We start from the raw sequence: 23,824 nt of genomic DNA on the forward strand, positions 1-23,824 counted from the left end.
ATACATTACATCTGCCTCCTTATCCCTACACAACATGCAGTCCCCATACATTACATCTGCCTCTTCATCCCTAACATGCAGCCCCCATACATTACATCTGCCTCTTCATCCCTACACAACATGCAGCCCCCATACATTACATCTGCCTCTTCATCCCTAACATGCAGCCCCCATACATTACATCTGCCTCTTCATCCCTAACATGCAGCCCCCATACATTACATCTGCCTCTTCATCCCTAACATGCAGTCCCATACATTACATCTGCCTCTTCATCCCTACACAACATGCAGCCCCCATACATTACATTACATCTGCCTCTTCATCCCTAACATGCAGCCCCCATACAGTTATAAAACACTCCCTTTCTTCACCAGACACACGTGCACTGCCGCTACTTCCGGCTCTCCCTTCTCCGAGAAGCCCCGCCCCTTCCCGTGACATCACACCTTCCAAGATCCGCCCCATAAACTACATCCCCAGTATCAGCTTCCGATCCTTGTACCACGTGCTCGTGACGTCAACACAGGACATATCACCCAGTAGGAAATAGCACCTGCCGCAGCATCCCCTGGTGGAATGGTGACTGTGACTAGTGGGCAAGGTAACCGGCTGCGGCCAGTCACAGGGGGCTCCCGACTATCGCGACTTCTCTGCTAGTGGACATTGCTATATAATACACACACCTGTATTTCCAATAAACCCATCCAATACACTACAATGTAGTTATATAGGTGACACTCGCAGACCTGCCATATCTGTGTGATGTTACATACATGTAGCAGAGCTGTGTTTGTCATTAGTCTCGGGCTACCTTGAGGACACAAGTGTGATCTGTGAATTTACAAAGCCCTGGGGACACCCTGGTTTACTACATATTAAAGCTACACCCCAGTAGGAGCCAGCATGTTACTGTAATGTATGTACAGCTTGATCAACGTCTCTGCTATGGCGCCAGTGTTGTGGTCCATCACCAGGTCTTTAGATTTACCTGACCGCGAGTGTGACATCACTAGTGACATCATGATACCAGGCGCCCATTGATAGACGTCTGTGGCCACATATTACACTGAAGATATTGTCAGACATTTGGGGCCAGAAAACTGGCGTAGACTTAATAAATATACTGCATAGACCTAATGATTGTGGGGCATCTGACGTGAAAGTAGCTGAATGTGCTACACCCCAATCTTTATACATCTCCCCATATTTTCCTATTGGTGGTGTTTTGAAATATTCCATTTTACCTTTATACTGTAGATCAGGCATGTCAAACTCAGGGTACCCCGAGGGCCACATGAGTAACAAGAGGTTGTTGCGAGGGCCGCACACAGCAGCTAATGGCTAGGGCCTAGGGGACTGATCACTAATACCATGCATCGCAAAAATCCGGCATTTCTATTGCAGGCTACATAGAGTAGCCTACAATAGAAAGTATAGAATGACAGGCTGGAGCCTCACAAGGCTCCTGGCTGCCATAAAAATGCACGCAGGCCCCGAATCTTGCTCCGGGTGCCAGCGTGCACCATTATTGTGTTGGAGTGCTGGGGAAGGGTTGGAGTGCTGGGGGAGGGGGGCTTCTGGATGTCTGGCCCTTCCTTGGGCCTGAGGACTATTTTTTCCCACCCACTTGCAATTCTTGCACTTGGGGGTTAATAGGAGCACTACAGGCTGTAATGCTCCAATTAACCCCCAAGTGAAAGAATTACAAGGTGGGTGGGAAAAAAAACAGTCCTCAAGCCCAAGGAAGGGCCAGACAGACATCAAAAAGCCCCCCTCTCCCAGCACCCCCTCCCCCAGCACCCCAACCCTTCCCCAGCACTACAACCCCCCCATCATCATAAATCTAGTATTTATCCTCTATCCATAGGATAGGGGTTAAATACTTGAAAAATCACAATTTCTTCTGCAGAAGCTTACCTGCTTCAGCCTGTGCCGCGGTCTTGTGAGACTGCGTAGGACGCAGGCACACATCGGGTGCGGGCCTGATTACGTGGCCACGTCACCCGGCGTGGGGGGAGGAGGAGGGGGCGGAGCAGGCAAGGAGACCTGCGAAGGGTGAGGGGCGGCCGCTCTAAAGTTTAGGGACAAAGTTTGAGACTTTTGTCCGGGCCGCAGATATGCCTGTAAAGGGCCGCATGTTTGACATGCCTGCTGTAGATTATAATTTAAGGGAGTCTGTCAGTACCAAAATCATTACTACACCAGTCCCGGCTCCTAGTTTTGGCAAACTGATTTTTATTCCTATGCCAGTGAGTTAAGAATGCTTTAGGGGAGCGTTCTGGGGTGGCTGAGCATCATGGCAAGATCATCTTCTTGGAGGAGGTGGGGGATGCTGTGATTATATCAGTGTTGCTGGGAGAGGTATAGAGGGAGAAGATCTTTCTGCAATGCTCAGCCACCCCAGAACATGCCTGATGCACTCTTAGGGCGGGTTCACATGGTGTTGGTAACAGCGTATTTTGGTCTTGATTTTGACGCGGGAAGCCGTGTCAGAATAGGACCAAAATGCGACTGTCGTGGTTTCCGACAGTCGCAGCTTCCCGCTCCGGAGTAGGCCCAACGGAATGGGCCTAGCCAGGAGGGTGCTGCTGCGAGGCAGACGCCGTGGCTGAATCAGCCGCAGAATCTGCCTGAAGAAAGGGCAGCTCGCTTCTTTTTTCCGTGAGTGGGAACAAACCGCTCGTAAAAAAGGAAGCTAGCGGTCTACATAGACCTCTATTGTGATGGGGCGGATTTTGAGGTAGATTCGGCATCAAAATCCGCCCCCTCTTGCCCAGTGTGAATGAGCCCTTATCTTATTTATATAGGAATTTTACGTAAGAGTTTTTGTGAAAATTAAGCAGCCCCTCTACAAACAAATGATAGCACCGTGCTCACAGCCCTGACCACTATATGGTACTGGGGCTGGTTTAGTAATGCTTATGGTGCTTACAGGTTCTCATCTGCTTAGGCCTATACATAGGTGTTGCCGCATAGTATGTGTATGTAGTTGTTGTCAGTTATATAAATGTCACTTTTTTTTTTTAAATCATTTTGGGACGTTCTACTTACCCCTGCTAGTATGGTAGACTGGTATGTGTGTGAAGATTCCTCCTCTGTATACTTTTGCCACTATTAATTATCATATTAATATTGACCATCTTGCTTGTAGTTTGCAGGAAGGAACCATGTATGTTTTTGCAACTGTGCTTGCTGCCTTATTCTTAACCTTGCTTCAACGGCGCTTCAAGAGCAGACGACTGTGTCTTGATCCAAAGCGACTAGATGGCAAAACTGTCCTCATAACAGGTAAGCCGGTTGTATGACACATTCATCTTCAGTGTCATTAATGGCGTGTATAGGATTACAAAAGAATGGTTACTTTCTTCCAGTGCCACACCTGACCATGGCTTGTACTTGGTATTACATACATGGTAATCTACTGCAACCACACACAACCTGTGAACAGACTTAGCACTATTTTTTGGAAGAAAACAGCTAAGGGCGGGTTTACATCTGCGCACCGGTCTCCGTTTTCAGGTTTCTGTCTTCTGCCGACAGGAGACGGAAACCCAGCAGACAGTGTCCACCCGTGCGCACCTGTGAACGTTTTGTGGTCTCCGCGGCGAAACCGTTTTTTTAACTGGACACAAAGTCCTACATGTCCGACTTTGTGCCCAGTTTAAAAAAAAAAAGGTTTCGCTGCGGAGACTACAAAACGCTCATGGGTGGACACTTTCAAATGAATGGGTTTGAAAAGTGACTGCCGAGGGGGCCACACAGTGGCTCAGTGGTTAGCACTGCAGCCTTGAAGCTCTGGAGTCCTGGTGTTCAAATCCTGCCAAGGGCAATAAACCATCTCCAAGGAGTTTGTATGTTCTCCCCGTGTGTGCATGGATTTCCATCCCATATTCCAAAGACATACTGATAGGGAAAAATGTACATTGTGAGCTCTATGTGGGGAAAAAAGAAAAGAAAAGTGACTGCCGGTTTCCGTCTCCTGTCCAGTTTCTCAGGCAGAAGACGGAAACCCACCCTAACCTCGTTCAGCTCCAGCTGCTACAACTTGTGCCACAGAATACTTTTTCCATTTTACAGTGAGAAAAGTGCAGGTAACAAGTCAAGAAACTGTCAGTTGCTTCTTTTTGTTATTCCTGATGCTGCACATTGAATGTAAAATGTGGAATATGAATAGCTGCAAAGTGTGAGGATGAATTCAGAGGTGCAAGTTTTGTTGCAGAAATTTCTGTGACTCAAATTCACTCGTTGCACTTGGCACAGAACAACCTGTACAACACTAATATTCCTAAGGTTATGCTGCCATACAAGAGAAGAGGCAAACTATACCGTGTATGCACATACTGATCATTGTAATATTAGAAATCAATAAGCTATTACATGGGTTGCTGAATTCTATGGGTGTCCAGCAACATATGAGTTAATCCTTCTGGATGTTCAGGTCACACGGGTAGGATGCATTGACTATGTTGACTATTGACTATGTTGTAGACTTCATCGTAATATGGTAGCAACTTTCGTCAAGTATTCTCCAGTTGCATTGTCCTACAAATCTCAGTTAGGTCTCATAAACACGGTGGAGTTATTTGCGCTGCTATATGGGGCTCCGTGGTAATATATGTTATTTGTAAAATAGTATATGTCCATAATACTGAATCTGAAGCATGCCAAATGTTTTTGGATTTCTATAGGAAGTGACATAAATAACTTCAGTAAATCAGAAGCATACGGCGGTATAATAGAGCTTCTAGTCCATTAGTGCCTAATACAGCTCCATACAATGTATGTAAGGGTTCTTAATATTACTATATAATGGAGAATATTACGTGGCCATGCATCCAACAATCCAACTTAACTCATTTATATATTCAATATTCAACCTAGGACAGCATCATGCATTAAAATTCTGGTGTAAAGCGGCTGAAAGGAAGACCATATTATTCCAGTCTCTCTATTGGTCATCTATGTACGACTTTTTCGACTGTTCTTCAGCCTCTCTTAAAGAGGACCTTTCATGGTTTGGGGCACAGGCAGCTCTATATACTGCTGGAAAGACAACAGTGCGCTGAATTCAGCGCACTGTCGGCTTTCCCGATCTGTGCCCCAGGTGAAAAGCTAGCGGTCCCGGTACCGTAGCTCTTTACAGTCAGAAGGGCGTTTCTGACACTCAGTCAGGAACGTCCTTCTGTACAAGCAGCGTCAATACTGCTGTACAGTGTGAGCAGGGAGGAACGCCCCCTCCCTCTGCTCACAGTACTCGTCCATAGACGAGTATTATCAGGAAGGGAGGGGGCGTTCCTCCCTGGTCTCAGAGCACAGCACTATTGGCGCTGCTTGTACAGAAGGATGTTCTTGACAAAGTGTCAGAAACGCCCTTCTGACTGTGAAGAGCTACAGTACCGGGACCGCTAGCTTTTCACCTGGGGCACAAATCAGGAAAGCCGACATGCGCTGAATTCAGCGCACTCTCGGCTTTCCAGCAGTATATAGAACTGCCTGTGCCCCAAACCATGAAAGGTCCTCTTCAAAGAGGTTTTCCCATTAAAGATATTTATGCCATATCCATGTTTTCCATAACTCCCATGTTTTAGTAAAGCCTGGCCATAACTGAAAGTCTTTTCAGCAAGGTCGCAACTGGGTAAGTAGTGGGGCACAGAAGCTGGGGAGATGACGGCTTATTTTAGAGATGAAACCCACATTTATCACACATATATCCTTTGGATATGCCAAAAATGACTTTTGTGGGAAAACTCCTTTAAAGGGATTATACCACAAAAAGTATTTATCATCTGAGACTTTAACCTATCCTCAGTCCTTTCTCCCATGAACCCCTCCCCCACCACCCCCACCCCCCAACTTAAGTGAGAGCACCAGAGATAGCCAAAGTTCAGCACTCGGTTATCTGAAGCACTCCCATTGAGGTGGATAGGAGATTTGTCCACTACCAGACTCACCTACATTCTGTCTGACTGCGGGTAGAAGGGACCTGCCTCCTGGTATAGACTGAGGGGCAGCATTTTTATAATTGGCTGCTACCTACTGATTTATTCTAATAGTTAGTGCCTGATATTATACTCTTCAATCCCTGATCCTGTCCAGTTTGGCCTTCACTTCTTCCTCCATAGGGCACTGAAGTGTTCTTTTGCATGCACACCCTGAAGACCAGACACGACAGGAGAGCGGATCAGTGAGTAAAACATTGGCGTATTGGCCAAAGTTGTGTGGGAGAAGGGGAGGTGAGTGAAGTCCACAAATGGCTATACTCGCCTCTCCAGGGCATCCAGCAGTCTGACAACGGCCTTCTCTGACCTGTGCATGATGTCACACGCCCCAGAGTCACTGCTGAGACTCCGTCACAGGCTTCAATGGTGACCTTTGTCCCAGATGTCATCAAGCAGAGGCATGAAGATGTTGTGGGTAATTGTCCAATGCTGTGAAGATGCCCAGGAGAGGTGAGGCAAAGTAAGGATAAGTGTTTTTATTTTTACTCACCTCACCTTATTATTTCTCTAGGGTCTAAGGAGACTCCAGAGTATAATGATGAACCCCAAACGCTTTGGGTTCTAGCAAAACACACAACTTTTGGGAAATGGTGGTCAAATCTAAGGCTAACATATCACTGTGTAGGAGCCAAAAAAGGAGGCTGTATTTGGGGGGGTGGCAAAAAGAAGACGGCAATATTGCATGGAGGCCCAAAAAGAGACAACATACATGCTGGAGCCTGTAAATGCATCAATATACTGTGTGGGGGTCAGTAAAGGGGATGTTATAAGGTGTGTGGGCCGAATAAAGGGATTTTTTTCATCTGCAAATGGGGGCATCACAGAAACGAGATTTGCCGATGGAAAGGTTCCTGCAGGATCCGTGAGAGTCACAGGGGTTAGACCCATGGATAGAGGATAAATACTCTTCGTTGTATAACTGCTGGACCAGTATTTCAGTGCTAGAGTTAATATCACAATCTATTGCTTTATGTTTCAGATAATATTAGGTCTGACTGGTAGTCAACAGTAAATCACTCTTTAGGTATCATTGGTGGCATTTCATGTAGCATTTAATTCCACATGCCTCCTGCTAGGGCTTTGGCATAGACTCTGTGCTGCTCATTATAATCAGTATTACCAACATATTAATTTGCCTTTAATCCACTTCCAGAGAATACCAGTAAATTGTCTATTCATTATCCACATGACCTAATGTCTTCATTTTTCTATAGACAAGTTTTCATCTCTTATTAAACCCTCTCCCTTCCTGCCACGAATCTCCTGGCACGTGCTCCTAGAATGCATATTTACAGAAGGCCATGCTGTGATTTGGCTACTCTAGTCCCCTCCGATGCCAAATGACCAAAACTTTTTCCAAGCGGCGCTTTTGTCCAGCTGAACATTGAGATGCCTGTAAACGAATTAGTACTGACAGAGATGTAAGTAGCCGAGTTTTCAGGAAGATACTAAGCCACCTGGTCTCTGTGTGACTCCTGGCGCGTCTTTCGAACAGTGCCAATCCACTCCACCCCCACAGAGGGAGTGACATCTCCTGGCCACCGGGCTCTGCTTGCTGCTACTTCATTAACTGCATGTTGTATTTCAATTCCATTCGGAAAACAAGAAGGGATTGTAAGATGTGTCTTCAATTTATTTTTCATTTGTTTCCTTGTAGGAAACAAATAAGCATCCTGGCAGTAATAATGCATCATTTGTTTTGTGCACAAAACTTCGGATTTCTCTTTGTCTTATATATATATTCTTGGGTTTTGGGTTTTTTTTTTTTTACAAGTGACAGTAGGTGGAAAGTAAAATGGTCCAATGGGTGAACAAATGTAAGCAGCTGAAACAGCCCTATGGCTTCTGTCTGTTCTCCCATGTCGCCGCTTATGGTTTTCAATGATCAGTACTTGGTACAGAATGAGATGGTTTGTCAGATGGTGATGTGCCAATGTTTCCTTCACAGATGCAGCATTTTCCAGTTAGAGAAATAGTCTTTATCAATGAGGGAAGAAAAATTGGGCAGAAAAGTTTAGTCCAGCTCCCTTCGGTTCCCCTTGGACACATGGCAGGGCGGACTAGAACTATAAAGCTTGGATGCTCAGCGGGCTAACAAGTCTTTAATTGTACTATATTGTATAGTTTGTCTTGTCAATAGCTACATATTGTTGTCTTTGTGTTCATTTGTATCTTGTTATACATTAGGTGGGGCATCGGGAATTGGGAAAGAGACAGCCATTGCCCTGGCAAAACGTGGTGCGCGTGTCCATATCACAAGCCAGGATGACCAGAAAGGGGAGGCAGCTGTTCGAGAAATCAAAAAAGAAAGTGCAAGCATGAACATTCGGTTCTGGTGCCTAAATCTGGCTAATCTGCAAAGTATCCGCAATTTCTGTAAAGAGTTTCTGAAGAGTGAAAGTCGTCTTGATATTCTTATCAATAATGATGGTGAGTGACGTAGCGAAATGGATAGAGCATATGTAAACAACTATGAGAACAGCTCCTTATTTCTTATAGTCAGTCCTATGAAATCCACTGCTCAACACTGTCCAAACAGGAACTGAAAATCACAGAATTCTCTCTCCAATCACCAAGAGGTTAAATCTTCAGTCCTCAGTTGGCGTCACACCATCTACTTCCAATGTTACTCCATGGTGGACACTTAACAGCCCTTATCATATAGTATAACTTTGTACAACCAAGTGCACTATAGGACAAGGGTTTTACTGTACTCACAAGTAAAAATAAAAAGAAAGCACATTACATTCGGAAAGACACGCGTGTGACCAGCCTGACCCATTGGTTTCCCCTTTATGGCTTCCTCTGGGGCGTCTCCTTCCTGATATGATGACAGCAATTGAAGATTGAAGTTTTAACCCTTTAATAATAGGAGAGAGATAATTCTGTGTTTTCAGTCCCTGCTTGGACAGAGTTGTGGCTATTACAACACTGACTATAAGGATTTATCTATCTATAAATGGTGAGCTTGAACTCGTTTTTTTCCACTTGTCCCATCAAATATAGGAACTCTTAATAACTACATGGACTCATTTATTTACTACTCACTGAGAAATCACAGACCTGCTGGCAGATGTTGTGACCGTGTGCAATTTGCAGAATACATACCATCCCAATCCTGATCTGTGGGCTAGAGCGAGTAGGAAGTGAGGCATCTATATAAGAGCAGGTGACTCAATACAGACTTCTGCAGCACTGTTTATAGATCCCGGAACAATGGTCCAGTGAAGACTAACGTATTTCTGCTTCTTTCTATAGCAGCCATTTGTGTCGTTATTTTATAAACCCACTACTGAAGTGACTATCAGAACAAGAGATGGATATACAGAAATGTCCAAAATGGTGTTGATATTGGTTGTGTTGCCTAATAAAAAGGCATTTAGCCTAACTCATGGCTCCCTAAAGGACCAGTGCAGTTGCTAACTGGATGCTAAACATGAGTTTGGGGCACCATTCAAAGGCAGGGTCTGTTTTCTAATGACAGCACCCCCCAGCCTTATTGTAAGGTATCATTAGCTGTGACTTTATCGTTCCTGGTGGCCAATCAGCTTCATGTGCTCCTTACATGTGTCCCTGATATCTGCTGAAGAGGGTCATATGCTGAACAGCCCAGAATATATATAAAGTAGCCCCTACTGCTTTTCAGATTTTTAATAGAGATGAGCGAACACTAAAATGTTCGAGGTTCGAAATTCGATTCGAACAGCCGCTCAATGTTCGTGTGTTCGAATGGGTTTCGAACCCCATTATAGTCTATGGGGAACAGATACTCGTTAAGGGGGAAACCCAAATCCGTGTCTGGAGGGTCACCAAGTCCACTATGACACCCCAGGAAATGATGCCAACACCTCTGGAATGACACTGGGACAGCAGGGGAAGCATGTCTGGGGGCATCTAACACACCAAAGACCCTCTATTACCCCAACATCACAGCCTAACAACTACACACTTTACACACTCAATACCACATCTCTGACAGTAGGAAAACACCTTGAAACATGTGTATTTGGCACTTGCAGTGAGGAGAGCTTGTCACCAGCAGTGAATTTGGCCCTTGTAGTAAGTTGAGGTTGGCACCAACATTTGTTTTGAAAATCAGGGTGGATTGAGCCTCTAACCAGCAGAGTTTGGGCAAATTCATGGTGGAGGGAGCCTCTAAACACCCCAGTTTGGGCAAATTCATGGTGGAGGGAGCCTCTAAAAACCCGAGTTTGGACCAATTCATGGTGGAGGGAGCCTCTAACCAGCCCAGTGTGGGCAAATTCATGGTGGAGGGAGCCTCTAAAAAACCCAGTTTGGACCAATTCATGGTGGAGGGAGCCTCTAACCAGCCCAGTTTGGGCAAATTCATGGTGGAGGGAGCCTCTAAAAAACCCAGTTTGGACCAATTCATGGTGGAGGGAGCCTCTAACCAGCCCAGTTTGGGCAAATTCATGGTGGAGGGAGCCTCTAAAAAACCCAGTTTGGACCAATTCATGGTGGAGGGAGCCTCTAACCAGCCCAGTTTGGGCAAATTCATGGTGGAGGGAGCCTCTAAAAAACCCAGTTTGGACCAATTCATGGTGGAGGGAGCCTCTAACCAGCCCAGTTTGGGCAAATTCATGGTGGAGGGAGCCTCTAAACAGCCCAGTTTGGGCAAATTCATGGTGGAGGGAGCCTCTAACCAGCCCAGTTTGGACCAATTAATGGTGGAGGGAGCCGCTAAACAGCCCAGTTTGGGCAAATTCATGGTGGAGGGAGCCTCTAAACAGCCCAGTTTGGACCAATTCATGGTGGAGGGAGCCTCTAAAAAACCCAGTTTGGACCAATTCATGGTGGAGGGAGCCTCTAAACAGCCCAGTTTGGGCAAATTCATGGTGGAGGGAGCCTCTAACCAGCCCAGTTTGGACCAATTAATGGTGGAGGGAGCCTCTAAACAGCCAAGTTTTGGGAAATTCATGGTGGAGGGAGCCTCTAACCAGCCCAGTTTGGACCAATTCATGGTGGAGGGAGCCTCTAAACAGCCCAGTTTGGGCAAATTCATGGTGGAGGGAGCCTCTAAAAAACCCAGTTTGGACCAATTCATGGTGGAGGGAGCCTCTAACCAGCCCAGTTTGGACCAATTAATGGTGGAGGGAGCCTCTAAACAGCCAAGTTTGGACCAATTCATGGTGGAGGGAGCCTCTAAAAACCCCAGTTTGGACCAATTCATGGTGGAGGGAGCCTCTAACCAGCCCAGTTTGGGCAAATTCATGGTGGAGGGAGCCTCTAACCAGCCCAGTTTGGACCAATTAATGGTGGAGGGAGCCTCTAAACAGCCAAGTTTGGACCAATTCATGGTGGAGGGAGCCTCTAAAAACCCCAGTTTGGACCAATTCATGGTGGAGGGAGCCTCTAACCAGCCCAGTTTGGGCAAATTCATGGTGGAGGGAGCCTCTAAACAGCCCAGTTTGGACCAATTAATGGTGGAGGGAGCCGCTAAACAGCCCAGTTTGGACCAATTCATGGTGGAGGGAGCCTCTAAAAACCCCAGTTTGGACCAATTCATGGTGGAGGGAGCCTCTAACCAGCCCAGTTTGGGCAAATTCATGGTGGAGGGAGCCTCTAACCAGCCCAGTTTGGACCAATTAATGGTGGAGGGAGCCGCTAAACAGCCCAGTTTGGACCAATTCATGGTGGAGGGAGCCTCTAAAAACCCCAGTTTGGACCAATTCATGGTGGAGGGAGCCTCTAAAAAACCCAGTTTGGACCAATTCATGGTGGAGGGAGCCTCTAACCAGCCCAGTTTGGACCAATTAATGGTGGAGGGAGCCTCTAAACAGCCAAGTTTGGACCAATTCATGGTGGAGGGAGCCTCTAAAAACCCCAGTTTGGACCAATTCATGGTGGAGGGAGCCTCTAACCAGCCCAGTTTGGGCAAATTCATGGTGGAGGGAGCCTCTAAACAGCCCAGTTTGGGCAAATTCATGGTGGAGGGAGCCTCTAACCAGCCCAGTTTGGGCAAATTCATGGTGGAGGGAGCCTCTAACCAGCAGAGTTGTGGGAAAGCAGGGTGGAGGGAGCCTCTAACCAGCAGAGTTGGTGGAAATCAGGGTGGAGGGAGCCTCTAACCAGCAGAGTTGGGGGAAATCATGTTGGAGGGAGCCTAGTATTAGCAGAATTGTGCAACGCTTATGGTGGATGAGTATGAGGATGCGGAGGAATTGGAGAGGTTGAGTACAGACATGGAGTTTCATGTTGGGGTGCTTTACACAGGTGGGCACAAAAATGAAGGCTCTATCCAGTGGTGGTTCATTTTTATCAAAGTGAGCCGGTCGGCACTCTCAGCTGACAGACGGGTGCGCTTGTCAGTGATGATGCCACCGGCTGCACTGAACACCCTCTCAGATAGGACGCTGGCGGCAGGACAGGACAGCACCTCCAAGGCATATAGGGCAAGTTCAAGCCACAGGTCCAACTTCGACACCCAATACGTGTAGGGCGCAGAGGGGTCGGAGAGGACAGGGCTGTGGTCGGAAAGGTATTCCCGCAACATGCGCCTATACTTCTCACGCCTGGTGACACTAGGACCCTCCGTGGCGGCACTTTGGCGAGGGGGTGCCATCAAGGTGTCCCAGACCTTAGACAGTGTGCCCCTCGTTTGTGTGGACCGGTGAGAACTTGGTTGCCTACTGGAGGAACTGCCCTCCCTGCCGCCAACGTCACATGCTGGAAACATCTCCATCATATTCTGCACCAATTGCCTGTGGCAAGCATTGATGCGATTGGCCCTCCCCTCTACCGGAATAAAAGACGAGATGTTGTTTTTATACCGGGGGTCAAGGATAGCAAAGATCCAGTACTGGTTGTCCTCCATGATTTTGACAATACGCTTGTCGGTTGTAAAGCACCCCAACATGAACTCAGCCATGTCTGCCACAGTGTTAGTTGGCATGACTCCTCTGGCCCCACCGGAAAGTTCAATCTCCATTTCCTCCTCATCCTCCATGTCTACCCATCCGCGCTGCAACAATGGGACGATTCGAAGTTGCCCGGAAGCCTCCTGTATCACCATCACATCATCGGACAACTCTTCTTCCTCCTCCTCCTCCTCCTCCTCCTCCATTAAACGCAGTGAAGCGGACAGATGTGTGGACCTACTCTCCAGCTGTGACGGATCGGATGCTATCCCTAACTCCTCTGTGTGATCTGAGTTATCCCTGATGTCAATCAGGGATTCTCTCAGAACACACAAGAGCGGGATTGTAAGGCTCACCATCGCATCCTCAGAGCTCACCCTCCTTGTGGACTCCTCAGACCCGTAGGATGTCACAAAGGTCTCTCATCCATGGCCACTCATGGATGTGAAACTGAGGCAGCTGACTTTGTGGCACCCTAGGGTTTTGTAGCTGGTATTCCATCAAAGGTCTCTGCTGCTCAACCACTCTATTCATCATTCAACGTTGAGTTCCAGCGTGTGGGGACGTCGCACAAAAGCCGGTGTTGTGGCACATGCAGGCGTTGCTGGAGAGATTTTAAGCTAGCAGCGGCTACTGTCGACTTGCGAAAGTGGGCGCACATGCGCCGCACTTTCACCAGTAGCTCTGGAACATTGGGGTAGCTCTTTAGGAAACGTTGCACCACTAGGTTGAAGACGTGGGCCAGGCATGGAACATGTTGGAGTCCGGCAAGCTCCAGAGCTGCTACCAGGTTCCGGCCGTTATCACAAACGACCATGCCTGGGCCCAGGTGCAGCGGCTCAAACCATATTGCCGTCTCATCGAGGAGGGCATCCCTCACCTCGGAGGCAGTGTGCTGTCTGTCCCCCAAGCTGATCAGCTTCAGCACAGCCTGCTGACGTCTACCAACGCCAGTGCTGCAACGTTTCCAACTCGTAGCTGGGGTCAATCTAACAGCGGCGGAGGAGGAGGCGGTGGCGGAGGAGGAGGCGGTAGAGGAGGAGGAGGAGGGGGGTGTTCTTCTCGTGTCCCTGCCAGGAATGTTAGGCGGGGAGACGAGGTACACCGGGCCAGTTTGGGAAGCAGTCCCAGCCTCAACTACATTCACCCAGTGTGCCGTCAGTGAAATGTAGCGTCCCTGTCCGCATGCACTTGTCCACGCGTCGGTGGTCAAGTGGACCTTTGTGCAAAGCGCGGAACTAAGGGCCCGCCTGATGTTGAGTGACACGTGCTGGTGCAAGGCGGGGACGGCACACCGGGAGAAGTAGTGACGGCTAGGGACGGCATAGCGAGGTGCCGCAGTTGCCATCAGGTCCAGGAAGGCGGGAGTTTCAACAAGCCGGAACGCCAACATCTCCTGGGCCAGCAGTTTAGCGATGTTGGCGTTCAAGGCTTGCGCGTGTGGGTGGTTAGCAGTGTATTTCTGCCGCCGCTCCAATGTCTGAGAGATGGTGGGTTGTTGTAAAGAAACGCCTGATGGTGCCTTTGATGGTGCAGGAGAAGGAGATAAGACAGGACCAGGGGAGGATGAGGTAGAAGTCAACAAAGTGGCGGAGGCAGATGAAGTGGTGTCCTGGCTCGTCCTCTGGAGTGCATCGCCAGCACAGTCGGCAGTGGCAGAGGCAGTGGCAGAGGCAGTGGCAGTGGCGTGAACGGCAGGCGGCCTTTGTCCTGCCGTTGCTGCCTGCCACTGATTCCAGTGCTTGGATTCCAAATGACGGCGCATTGAAGTGGTGGACAGGTTGCTCTTCTCAGAGCCCCTAATCAATTTCGAGAGGCAAATTGTGCAGACAACACTATATCTGTCCTCGGCGCATTCCTTGAAAAAACTCCACACCTTCGAGAAACGTGCCCTCGAGGTGGGAGTTTTTCGGGGCTGGGTACGAACTGGAACATCTTGGGAGATTCCGGGTGTGGCCTGGCTTCGCCTAAGCTGCTGACCTCTGCCTCTAGCTACCCTTTTTGGTGCTGCACCTGCCTCAACATCCACACTACTTTCCCCGCTTGACATCCCCCCTGTCCAGGTCGGGTCAGTGTCCTCATCATCCACCACTTCCTCTTCCAACTCCTGTCTCATCTCCTCCTCCCGCACAATGCGCCGGTCAACTGGATGCCCTGACGGCAACTGCGTCACATCATCGTCGATGAGGGTGGGTTGCTGGTCATCCACCACCAAATCGAACGGAGATGGAGGAGACTCTAGTGTTTGAGCATCTGGACACAGATGCTCCTCTGTTAGGTTCGTGGAATCGTGACGTGGAGAGGCAGGTTGAGGGACAATGAAAGGAGCGGAGAACAGCTCTGGGGAGCAGGGACAGTTTGGATTATTGTTCTGTAAAGCTTCGGAATTTTGGGAGGAAGGAAGACAAGACTGTTGGGTAATAGGAGGAGAGGAGGCAGAGTCTGACTGGCTGCTGGACAATGTGCTGTAAGCGTTCTCTGACAGCCATTGCAAGACCTGTTCCTGGTTCTCGGGCCTACTAAGATTTGTACCCTGCAGTTTAGTTAATGTGGCAAGCAACCCTGGCACTGTGGAGTGGCGCAATGCTTGCTGCCCCACAGGAGTAGGCACGGGACGCCCTGTGGCTTCACTGCTACCTTGCTCCCCAGAACCATTCCCCCGACCTCGCCCACGGCCTCGTCCACGTCCCTTTCCGGGAGCCTTGCGCATTTTGAATTCCTAGTTAGAAATTGGCACTGTATACCAGTAGTAAAAATTGTGGGTGCACGTAACCCCAATATATTCTTTGAATTACCAGTCAGAAACTGGCACTATATGGCAGTAGCAAGAAATGAGGGTATTTGTATTCCCAATATATTCTTTGAATTCCCAGTCAGACACTGGCACTATATGGCAGTAGCAAGAAATGAGGGTATTTGTATTCCCAATATATTCTTTGAATTCCCAGTCAGACAATGGCACTGTATACCAGTAGTAAAAATTGTGGGTGCACGTAACCCCAATATATTCTTTGAATTCCCAGTCAGACACTGGCACTATATGGCAGTAGCAAGAAATGAGGGTATTTGTATTCCCAATATATTCTTTGAATTCCCAGTCAGACAATGGCACTGTATACCAGTAGTAAAAATTGTGGGTGCACGTAACCACAATATATTCTTTGAATTACCAGTCAGAAACTGGCACTATATGGCAGTAGCAAGAAATGAGGGTATTTGTATTCCCAATATATTCTTTGAATTCCCAGTCAGACAATGGCACTGTATACCAGTAGTAAAAATTGTGGGTGTATATAGCCCCAATTCTATTGCTAGGGGACTTGCAGGGTATTTCTGGGGTGAAGGTGGGGGGGCACACCGTTGGAACGGGTATCGGGGTATATATCGGGTATACGGGAATACACTGACAGTGTATTCCATTCAGGATCCTGGGAAAGCTGGGTTGCGGCGATTGAGCCCGTCAGTGCCACGTTACACTGACAAGCTTCTCCCTGGAATTTAGCTCTTACAAGAGCTGTTGTGGTTGTCTTCTCCTTCCTATCCTAGCCTGTCCCTGCCTACCCAGAATCTAAGCCCTAGCTAGCTGGACGGAAACCTCCGTCCTCGGTGAATTGCAAGCTCAGAATGACGCGAACCTGGGCGGCGCTGTTCTTTTAAATTAGAGGTCACATGTTTTCGGCAGCCAATGGGTTTTGCCTACTTTTCTCAACGTCACCGGTGTCGTAGTTCCTGTCCCACCTACCCTGCGCTGTTATTGGAGCAAAAAAGGCGCCAGGGAAGGTGGGAGGGGAATCGAGTAATGGCGCACTTTACCACGCGGTGTTCGATTCGATTCGAACATGCCGAACAGCCTAATATCCGATCGAACATGAGTTCGATAGAACACTGTTCGCTCATCTCTAATTTTTAACTATTTGCCTGACATTACGCATTAATAAAGTCTGATCATGTTAATTACAACCTAATGGGGGAGGATAACAGTCATAATCTTATTACACTACACAATAGAAAGCGCTGATTCACATTCTAAAGCATACTATAGATGCACTTTTTTTTTCAAATGGGGTCAGTGAACAACACTTGGTTTTTAAGCACAAACGAATACACAACCTGCTTTATTTTGCCACAGCATTCACACGGAGTAAAGTGGCGCTGATTCTGCTACGATAAAAAGACTTCCATTGAGTTCAATGGGTTCCGTCTTCCACACAGAACACATTGAAATCAATGGGAGGCTTTTTAACACATTGATTTCAATGTGTTCCACGCGGAAGACGGAACCCATTGAACTCAATGGGAGTCTTTTTGTCAGCGCTGATTATGCCGCAAGTTATCATGGCAGAATCAGCACCATTTTACTCCATGTAAATGCACCCTGACAGCACTAAAACTCTGCCAGGTGGACACACATTAGTGAATGGGGGCATGCAGTTCAACAGAACTAAAAACACTAAAATAATTATTTTTCCAATAATTATTTTGCGCATGCATACATACCCCCTCACAGGAGTGTCTGGGGAAAGAGTTCTATTGTTACTTTGCTGGATCACAAGGGCCCATCCCCTTTTGTGGGACATTATCTATTATATGAACCTTATATACCTTTTTGCCTGTAGAAGTCTAACAACTCACTCAGTTCCTATTATGTGTTATGCTCTGTGAGACTGTCCGCTATGTCTTGTACTAAAAACTCTGGAATATATTACATATATATATATATATATATATTTACAGGGTAAATTACTTTTATGTTTATGTTTTGTTCTTAAGGCGCGATTACGGGCTATTGCAGTAGGAGCGTATACATGTGATATTAATTAACTGGCCCTTAAGTTTTGTGTCCTGTAGAATTAGAAGGGATATTAATTTACTTCAATAACTCAAATGTCCACTAGATGGGGCTAAAGGATTTGTTGCGTGTGAAATCAGGCACATGGTAAAGTGCTGCTTCTATGGCATTAAGACACAATTATAAGACCCATTACATAGCATTAATGTGAATTACTTTTGGTTTCAGTAATATAATGAGACTTTAAAAACAGACCGAAAAATTGGCACAAATATTCTGGACTGAATATCATCCCCCATCTATCTGTTAGTAACATGCGTTACTAACAGATAGATGGGGAATGATATTCAGTCCAGAATATTTGTGCCAATTATATTCAAGGATAGTGAAATACACTTACAAGTTGTTTTTTTTTTTATTTTCTGGCAGCATTTGTGTCAGTAAAGGAGTTGTCAAGTTTCAGACCAATATTAAGAGACAAATGTTATTGTTTGTATAATGAAAAGTTATACAAATTTCCAGTATGTTTTCTATATCCATTCCTTACGGTTTTCCAGATTTCTGCTCGCTGTCATTCATTCTGATTAGTCCCAGTGGATAAAAATCAGTCCCTGGTCATGTGATGTACACACAGGTGCACAGCTCGTTACCAGGCAGATGTCTAATTGTGCTGTGACTGTAACAAGCCGTGCAGCTGTGTGTACATCACGTGACCATCCTGGCTATGTTCTCAACCAATGATATTTCTGGAATATAGGCATAGAACTGCATACTTAGATGAATCATGAGAATCTACTCTTTAATACAATAAACCTCTGCAAAAAAAAAACAACGTTTTTTTGCCTGTTATATCTACATGCTGTGACCCCCCCTCCTCGTGTCCTCCAACCACGGTCGGGCTGTATTATTAACATCACTTCACACAGAGAACTAAATGATCCTGCAGTGTGTCTGTGTTTCTTTCTTTTTTAGTTGCTATGATTCCTAGGATTTCTCTACCTGCCATGAGCTTGTATGTGTTTTCTCTCTTGTTATATACTACTGTATGAAACTGTATCACTGAAATTTCCCCATTGTGGGACTATTAAAGGATTATCGTATCTTATCTTATTGATTATCTTAATACCAGATGCAAGTTTCTAAGTTTTATAATAACTGAAATATAACAGTTTCAAGTTCCCCTTCCCTGTATTTTACACCAGAAAAAATATGAACGGTTCACAGCTCACCCACAATAGAAAGAGTCGGCTAAACCTTTATGTGCACAAAAAATATACCCCTGGCTAGGGCAACACTATAGACCAAACAGCAAAAAATCTTCAGCACAAAAAAGGTATTCTAAAACATAGCTTTTATTATGAAAGCATAAAAAAATAGTACCAGATGTAGGAATAGAAAACAAAGCACTTACACGGTTGATTCCATAAATATAAGCCAGTATAAAGAAATGCAGAATAACATAGAAAGGGGTAAAAATCCATTAATAAAATATATTACGATATTTATTCAGGACACATATACTGTCAAAGCCAAACATAGTTCCTAAGTTTAGTTAACATTAGACATTAAACATGGAGCAATGACAAGGTTAGATGACACACAAGAAGCACGTGCTTGAGCTGTCAAGTTTAAGACATCTCTCAAAGAGCGGGAAGTGAGGGCAAGTGCATAGGCCTTTCAAATAATTGTGTTTTCTTGGGGCTGGAATGCAAGGTTTTTGTTTGTTTGTTTGTTTTTTAAATGACTCCATTACAATATGACTAAACGACTAATATGACTTTACTGGTTATAACCTCTGAGAAAAACAGCAATCCTTGACCTCAATGAATGAAAAGAACTCTTCTACCATTTACTGATAGCAAGCAGATATCTTGGAAATGGGGAGAACTTAACTATTTATTCTTTGTTTTAATGTTACATACTGTATGTTGTCACTTTTGCCCATTTCTGATTGTATTTTTGATCTTCACTTCTTCTATTTGCCAGGCGTGCCAGCTGTGTTAGACTGGACAGATAACGGATTCAGTATGTGCTTTGGAGTCAACCACCTCGGACCTTTCCTTCTCACCAATCTCTTACTAGAACGCCTAAAAAGTTGCTCTCCATGCCGCATTGTTAACATCACCTCTAATGTTCATAAATATCAGAAACTGGACTTTTCTGACTTAAACTACAACATAGTGCCACTGTTCACCTACTGCCGGAGCAAGCTGGCAAATGTCTTCTTTACTCAAGAGCTAGCTCGACAGATGGAGAGGCATGGAGTCACTGCATGTGCTGTTCATCCAGGTCAGGAAGTGTGTGTTCTTATATATCTACATTCCCTGCTTTATCATTTGAGCCATCAGTTATTATTCAGTTTATGACCGCTTCATACATGCAACCTGCGACCTCCCAGCACAACGACCATTTATGATACATAAGGAATATAATTGTACAAATCAGAAAGCCATACAGGAAAATTGTTACTTTACAATAAGTATGTGTATGAGGAGCTGTTCACAATGTGTTGGATCCTTTGCACAATAGCAGAGGTACCCTAATGACCTTACTAACTCATAAAGGGTACATCTGGTTTCACATAGATGTCCTTTGTTTTGACAGGAAAAACTGATCTGCACGCAATGCCATTTTACCTGTCAAATGTGATGGAGTCCATAATGCAGCCTCCAATTAAAGAGGACCTTTCACCTCCTGAGGCACATGCGGTGTAATACATCGCTAGAAAGCCGACAGTGCGCTGAATTCAGCTTTCACGTTCTGTGCCCCCGGTGAAGAGCTATCGGTGCTGGTACCGTAGCTCTTCACTATCAGAAAGGCGTTCCTGACAGTCACTCAAGAACGCCCTTCCTCACAGCAGCGTCTATAGCTCTGTACTGTGAGAGGGGGCATTGCTTACTGCCCAGTGATGACGCTGAGCGGTTAGGAACGCCCCCTCAGTACTCATCTATGGACGAGTACTGTCAAGAGGGGAGGGAGGTGTTCCTCACCACTCTCACAGTACAGCGCAATAGGCACTACTGTTAGGAAGGGCATTGCTGACTGACTGTGAGGAATGCCCTTCTGACAGTGAAGAGCTATGGTACCGGCACTGATAGGTCTTCACCGGGGGCACAGAATGGGAAAGCCTATAGTGCACTGAATTTAGCACACTGTTAGCTTTCTAGCGATGTATAAAACTGCATGTTCCCCAGGAGGTGAAAGGTCCTCTTTAAGATGTTATCATAGCATAAGGCTTCCCACTTCTATCCAGGCGGTGTTGAAGATTTTTTTTTTTCTTTTTAATATCCATGACAGTGCTATTCTTGGCATCAAAAAACAGTGGCAGTCCAGAAGACTTCACCAAAGTCATCAACTGTCTTTCAGATATTACCAGTATACATGGAGCTTGCTCTGTATCATAGTGTTTTGTGTTTGTTTAGGCTATGTCCACACTACTGTTCTTAATGACCATTGCTGTTATCTGTCATACGAAGACAGCAACGGACATCGACTGAGCCCCCTCTGTCTGCCCAATGCCATTGACTCTAATATAAACACCATGATGGACGCTGTCTTCTGTCATCTTTGTTAATCTTTATTTACTTTTGTAACTGAAGAAAAAATCCTGCATGCATGACGTTCTACCGCCAGAAAAGTGAAATTTTTTATTTTATTTTTTTTACATTGGTGTGAATGCAGACACTTTGGTAATTTAATATCTTTGGCTCTCATCTTGTGTGAAATGAGAGCAGCAGACATAAATTAACAGAGGTGTGAACTTACCCCTACTATGCACATAATGTAGGCAAGCAGGTAATATTTATCTACTTAAAGAGGACCTTTCATGTTCTCATCAATGCACGGTTTTGTATACCACTAGGAAATCGACAATGCATTGAATTCAGCGCATTCTGCTTTCTGGGTATGCACCCCAGTGCTGGAGATAGCAGTGTCATTAATTTCAGCACTGATGTCCGCCCTTCTGACAGTGGGTTGATCTTACATCCTAGCCAGTGTACTCAAAGACTTTTAAAGGCCGAGGCCCCATGGGACGTAAACGCCGCGATTTGCCCGCAGTGGAGCCTCTGCGGGAAAAATCCCGGCGTTTTACAGTGCAAGCAAAAGGGATCGGATTCATGCGAATCCCATGCCCACTTTGCGGAAAAAAACGCAGTGCGGACACGCTGCGATTTGCAAAGCTGTTGTGACTTTGCAAATTGCAGCATGTCAATTATATCTATGGAAACGCTGGTGGCTTTCCCATAGATATAATGTGAAGAGAAAGTTCACTGAGTTTTCCTCCACGGACTTTCTCTTCCAAGCGCTGCAAAAAGAACTGCAATGCGTTCACGCCACGGTTCTTTCCGCACCGCTTTAGCGCTGCGATTACAACCCATGGGGCCTTAGCCAAAGGCTGTGACCGCATTGCTCTGAAGCATTAAGATACATAAAACTTGTGTATACTAAGTGTTATTGTAGCCTACCAAATGTATCATACTAAAAAAGAAGCGGACTGATGGTGAAACATAAGTTTAGCGTACTAAACTGTACCCCTTTTTCTTGCAGGTTATGTTGTCGGAGATTGGACCTCTCAATTTTCTATTCTTTTCCGCATAGTGATGTATGTCATCACATCCTTGTTCTTTATATCATGTCAGGCAGCAGCCCAGACTGTTATTTACTGTGCTATATCTGATGACATTATCCAGCATAATGGTGGTTACTTCTCAGACTGTAAGCCCTGCAAGCTGCGTCCTTATGTGCAAGATACTGGAATTGCCAAAAAACTTTGGGAGGCCAGTGAAACTATGGTTGGACTTACTTCTTCTGCAAGGGATCATCTAGCTACAAGAGCAAGATAGTTCTTAGAATAACATCTGTTTTGTATATAAAGCTGCATGAAATTATTTATTATCGGTATTGATAACATTTATAGTATTGTTGGATAACTGATTTGGATGGACGGCCATATTGTCCATAGGGCTGTCTGAAGCATTCCACAATTCTTTTACCGATAAGTATAGCAGAGAATGTCTACTAGCTGTGTACAGTAGGAATGGAAGACAGTGTTGTATCCAGTGTATATGATTTCAGTGGAATATTTATTGCCTTTCAGTGATCTACATAAATATAAACACTAGAGATGAGCGAGTACTGTTCAGATCAGCCGATCCGAACAGCACGCTCGCATAGAAATGAATGGACGTAGCCGACACGCGGGGGGTTAAGCGGCCGGCCGCCGTCAAAGCGGAAGTACCAGGTGCATCCATTCATTTCTATGGAGCGTGCTGTTCGGATCGGCTGATCCGAACAATGCTCGCTCATCTCTACTAAACACAAATACATAAACACATACATACATTATAAATACATCAGTCTATGAATCTTGAGTGAATTGATAACTGTATAGCATGTGTGACATTCCAGAAACATTAATAGGACTGACCTATTCATATGACGCTGTGGATGCCCCCAATCCTAACTGGGTTTTCAGTGAGGGGGTCTCTTCAAAAATAATACAGGTAAAACTGCAACTCTTAAAATAACATCTTGAAAGATCAAGATCTCCTTTTTCATGTGTCACCAGAACCATGGCTCTGCATTTATAATGTTTTGCTTGAAATGTGTTTTTCCTTTTTTTGCTCCAGCCTCAGTTTATCTGTATTACCCTCGTGATCCCCATTTCCCATATAAATAACACTACATGAATAACCTGAAAAAATACACCAATTTTCCTTTTGCTTTCACAAAGGTGCTTGACAGGAGGATGATTCCCCGCCTTGTGAAATCTATAATAAAAAGGCCCTCTTCCATCAGAATACCATATGTTTTCCTGACCATTTCCTTCCTCCTTCGTCCAGCCTTACCTGTAGGATCCCAGATAGTACCATATCCTGCAAATATTATAAATGTGAAAGTTTGTGTGTTTGTTCCTCAATCACGCAAAAAACACTGAATGGATTTGAATGAAATTTGGCACATAGATAGATGGTAACCTCAATTAAAACATAGGCTACTTTTTATCCCAGTAAATGACATGGCTTCACGACTGTTCTGAATTTATGTTCACATACTATATTAAACTACTCTTGCTGCAGCTTATCTCATAGAGATAACAGACCTGGCTTTATCAGAAGCTATGTAAACACTCAGCTACCCCTCAAAAGATTCTG

At 45.6% G+C, this 23,824-nt stretch overlaps 1 protein-coding gene across 1 annotated transcript; it reads left to right on the forward strand.

Annotated features, from left to right (window-relative positions):
- Window positions 1-467: 467 nt before the first annotated feature.
- On the forward strand, window positions 468-23,446 carry LOC142193769 (retinol dehydrogenase 12-like). Its single transcript, XM_075262776.1, has 5 exons — window positions 468-604; window positions 3,155-3,291; window positions 8,190-8,432; window positions 19,656-19,958; window positions 22,218-23,446. The coding sequence occupies exons 2-5, from the start codon at window positions 3,171-3,173 to the stop codon at window positions 22,511-22,513; spliced, it is 963 nt and encodes a 320-aa protein (XP_075118877.1). The 5' UTR covers window positions 468-604; window positions 3,155-3,170; the 3' UTR covers window positions 22,514-23,446.
- Window positions 23,447-23,824: the final 378 nt, after the last annotated feature.

This window comes from Leptodactylus fuscus, chromosome 1 (genome assembly GCF_031893055.1).
Source record: "Leptodactylus fuscus isolate aLepFus1 chromosome 1, aLepFus1.hap2, whole genome shotgun sequence".
NCBI classification, from domain to species: domain Eukaryota; kingdom Metazoa; phylum Chordata; class Amphibia; order Anura; family Leptodactylidae; genus Leptodactylus; species Leptodactylus fuscus.

Coding starts and splice junctions, on each gene's coding strand:
- LOC142193769 (XM_075262776.1), top strand. CDS start 3,171: ATGTATGTTTTTGCAACTGTGCTTGCTGCCTTATTCTTAACCTTGCTT. Junction 3,292..8,189: donor CAAAACTGTCCTCATAACAG/GTAAGCCGGTTG, acceptor GTTATACATTAG/GTGGGGCATCGGGAATTGGG. Junction 19,959..22,217: donor TGCATGTGCTGTTCATCCAG/GTCAGGAAGTGT, acceptor TTTTTCTTGCAG/GTTATGTTGTCGGAGATTGG.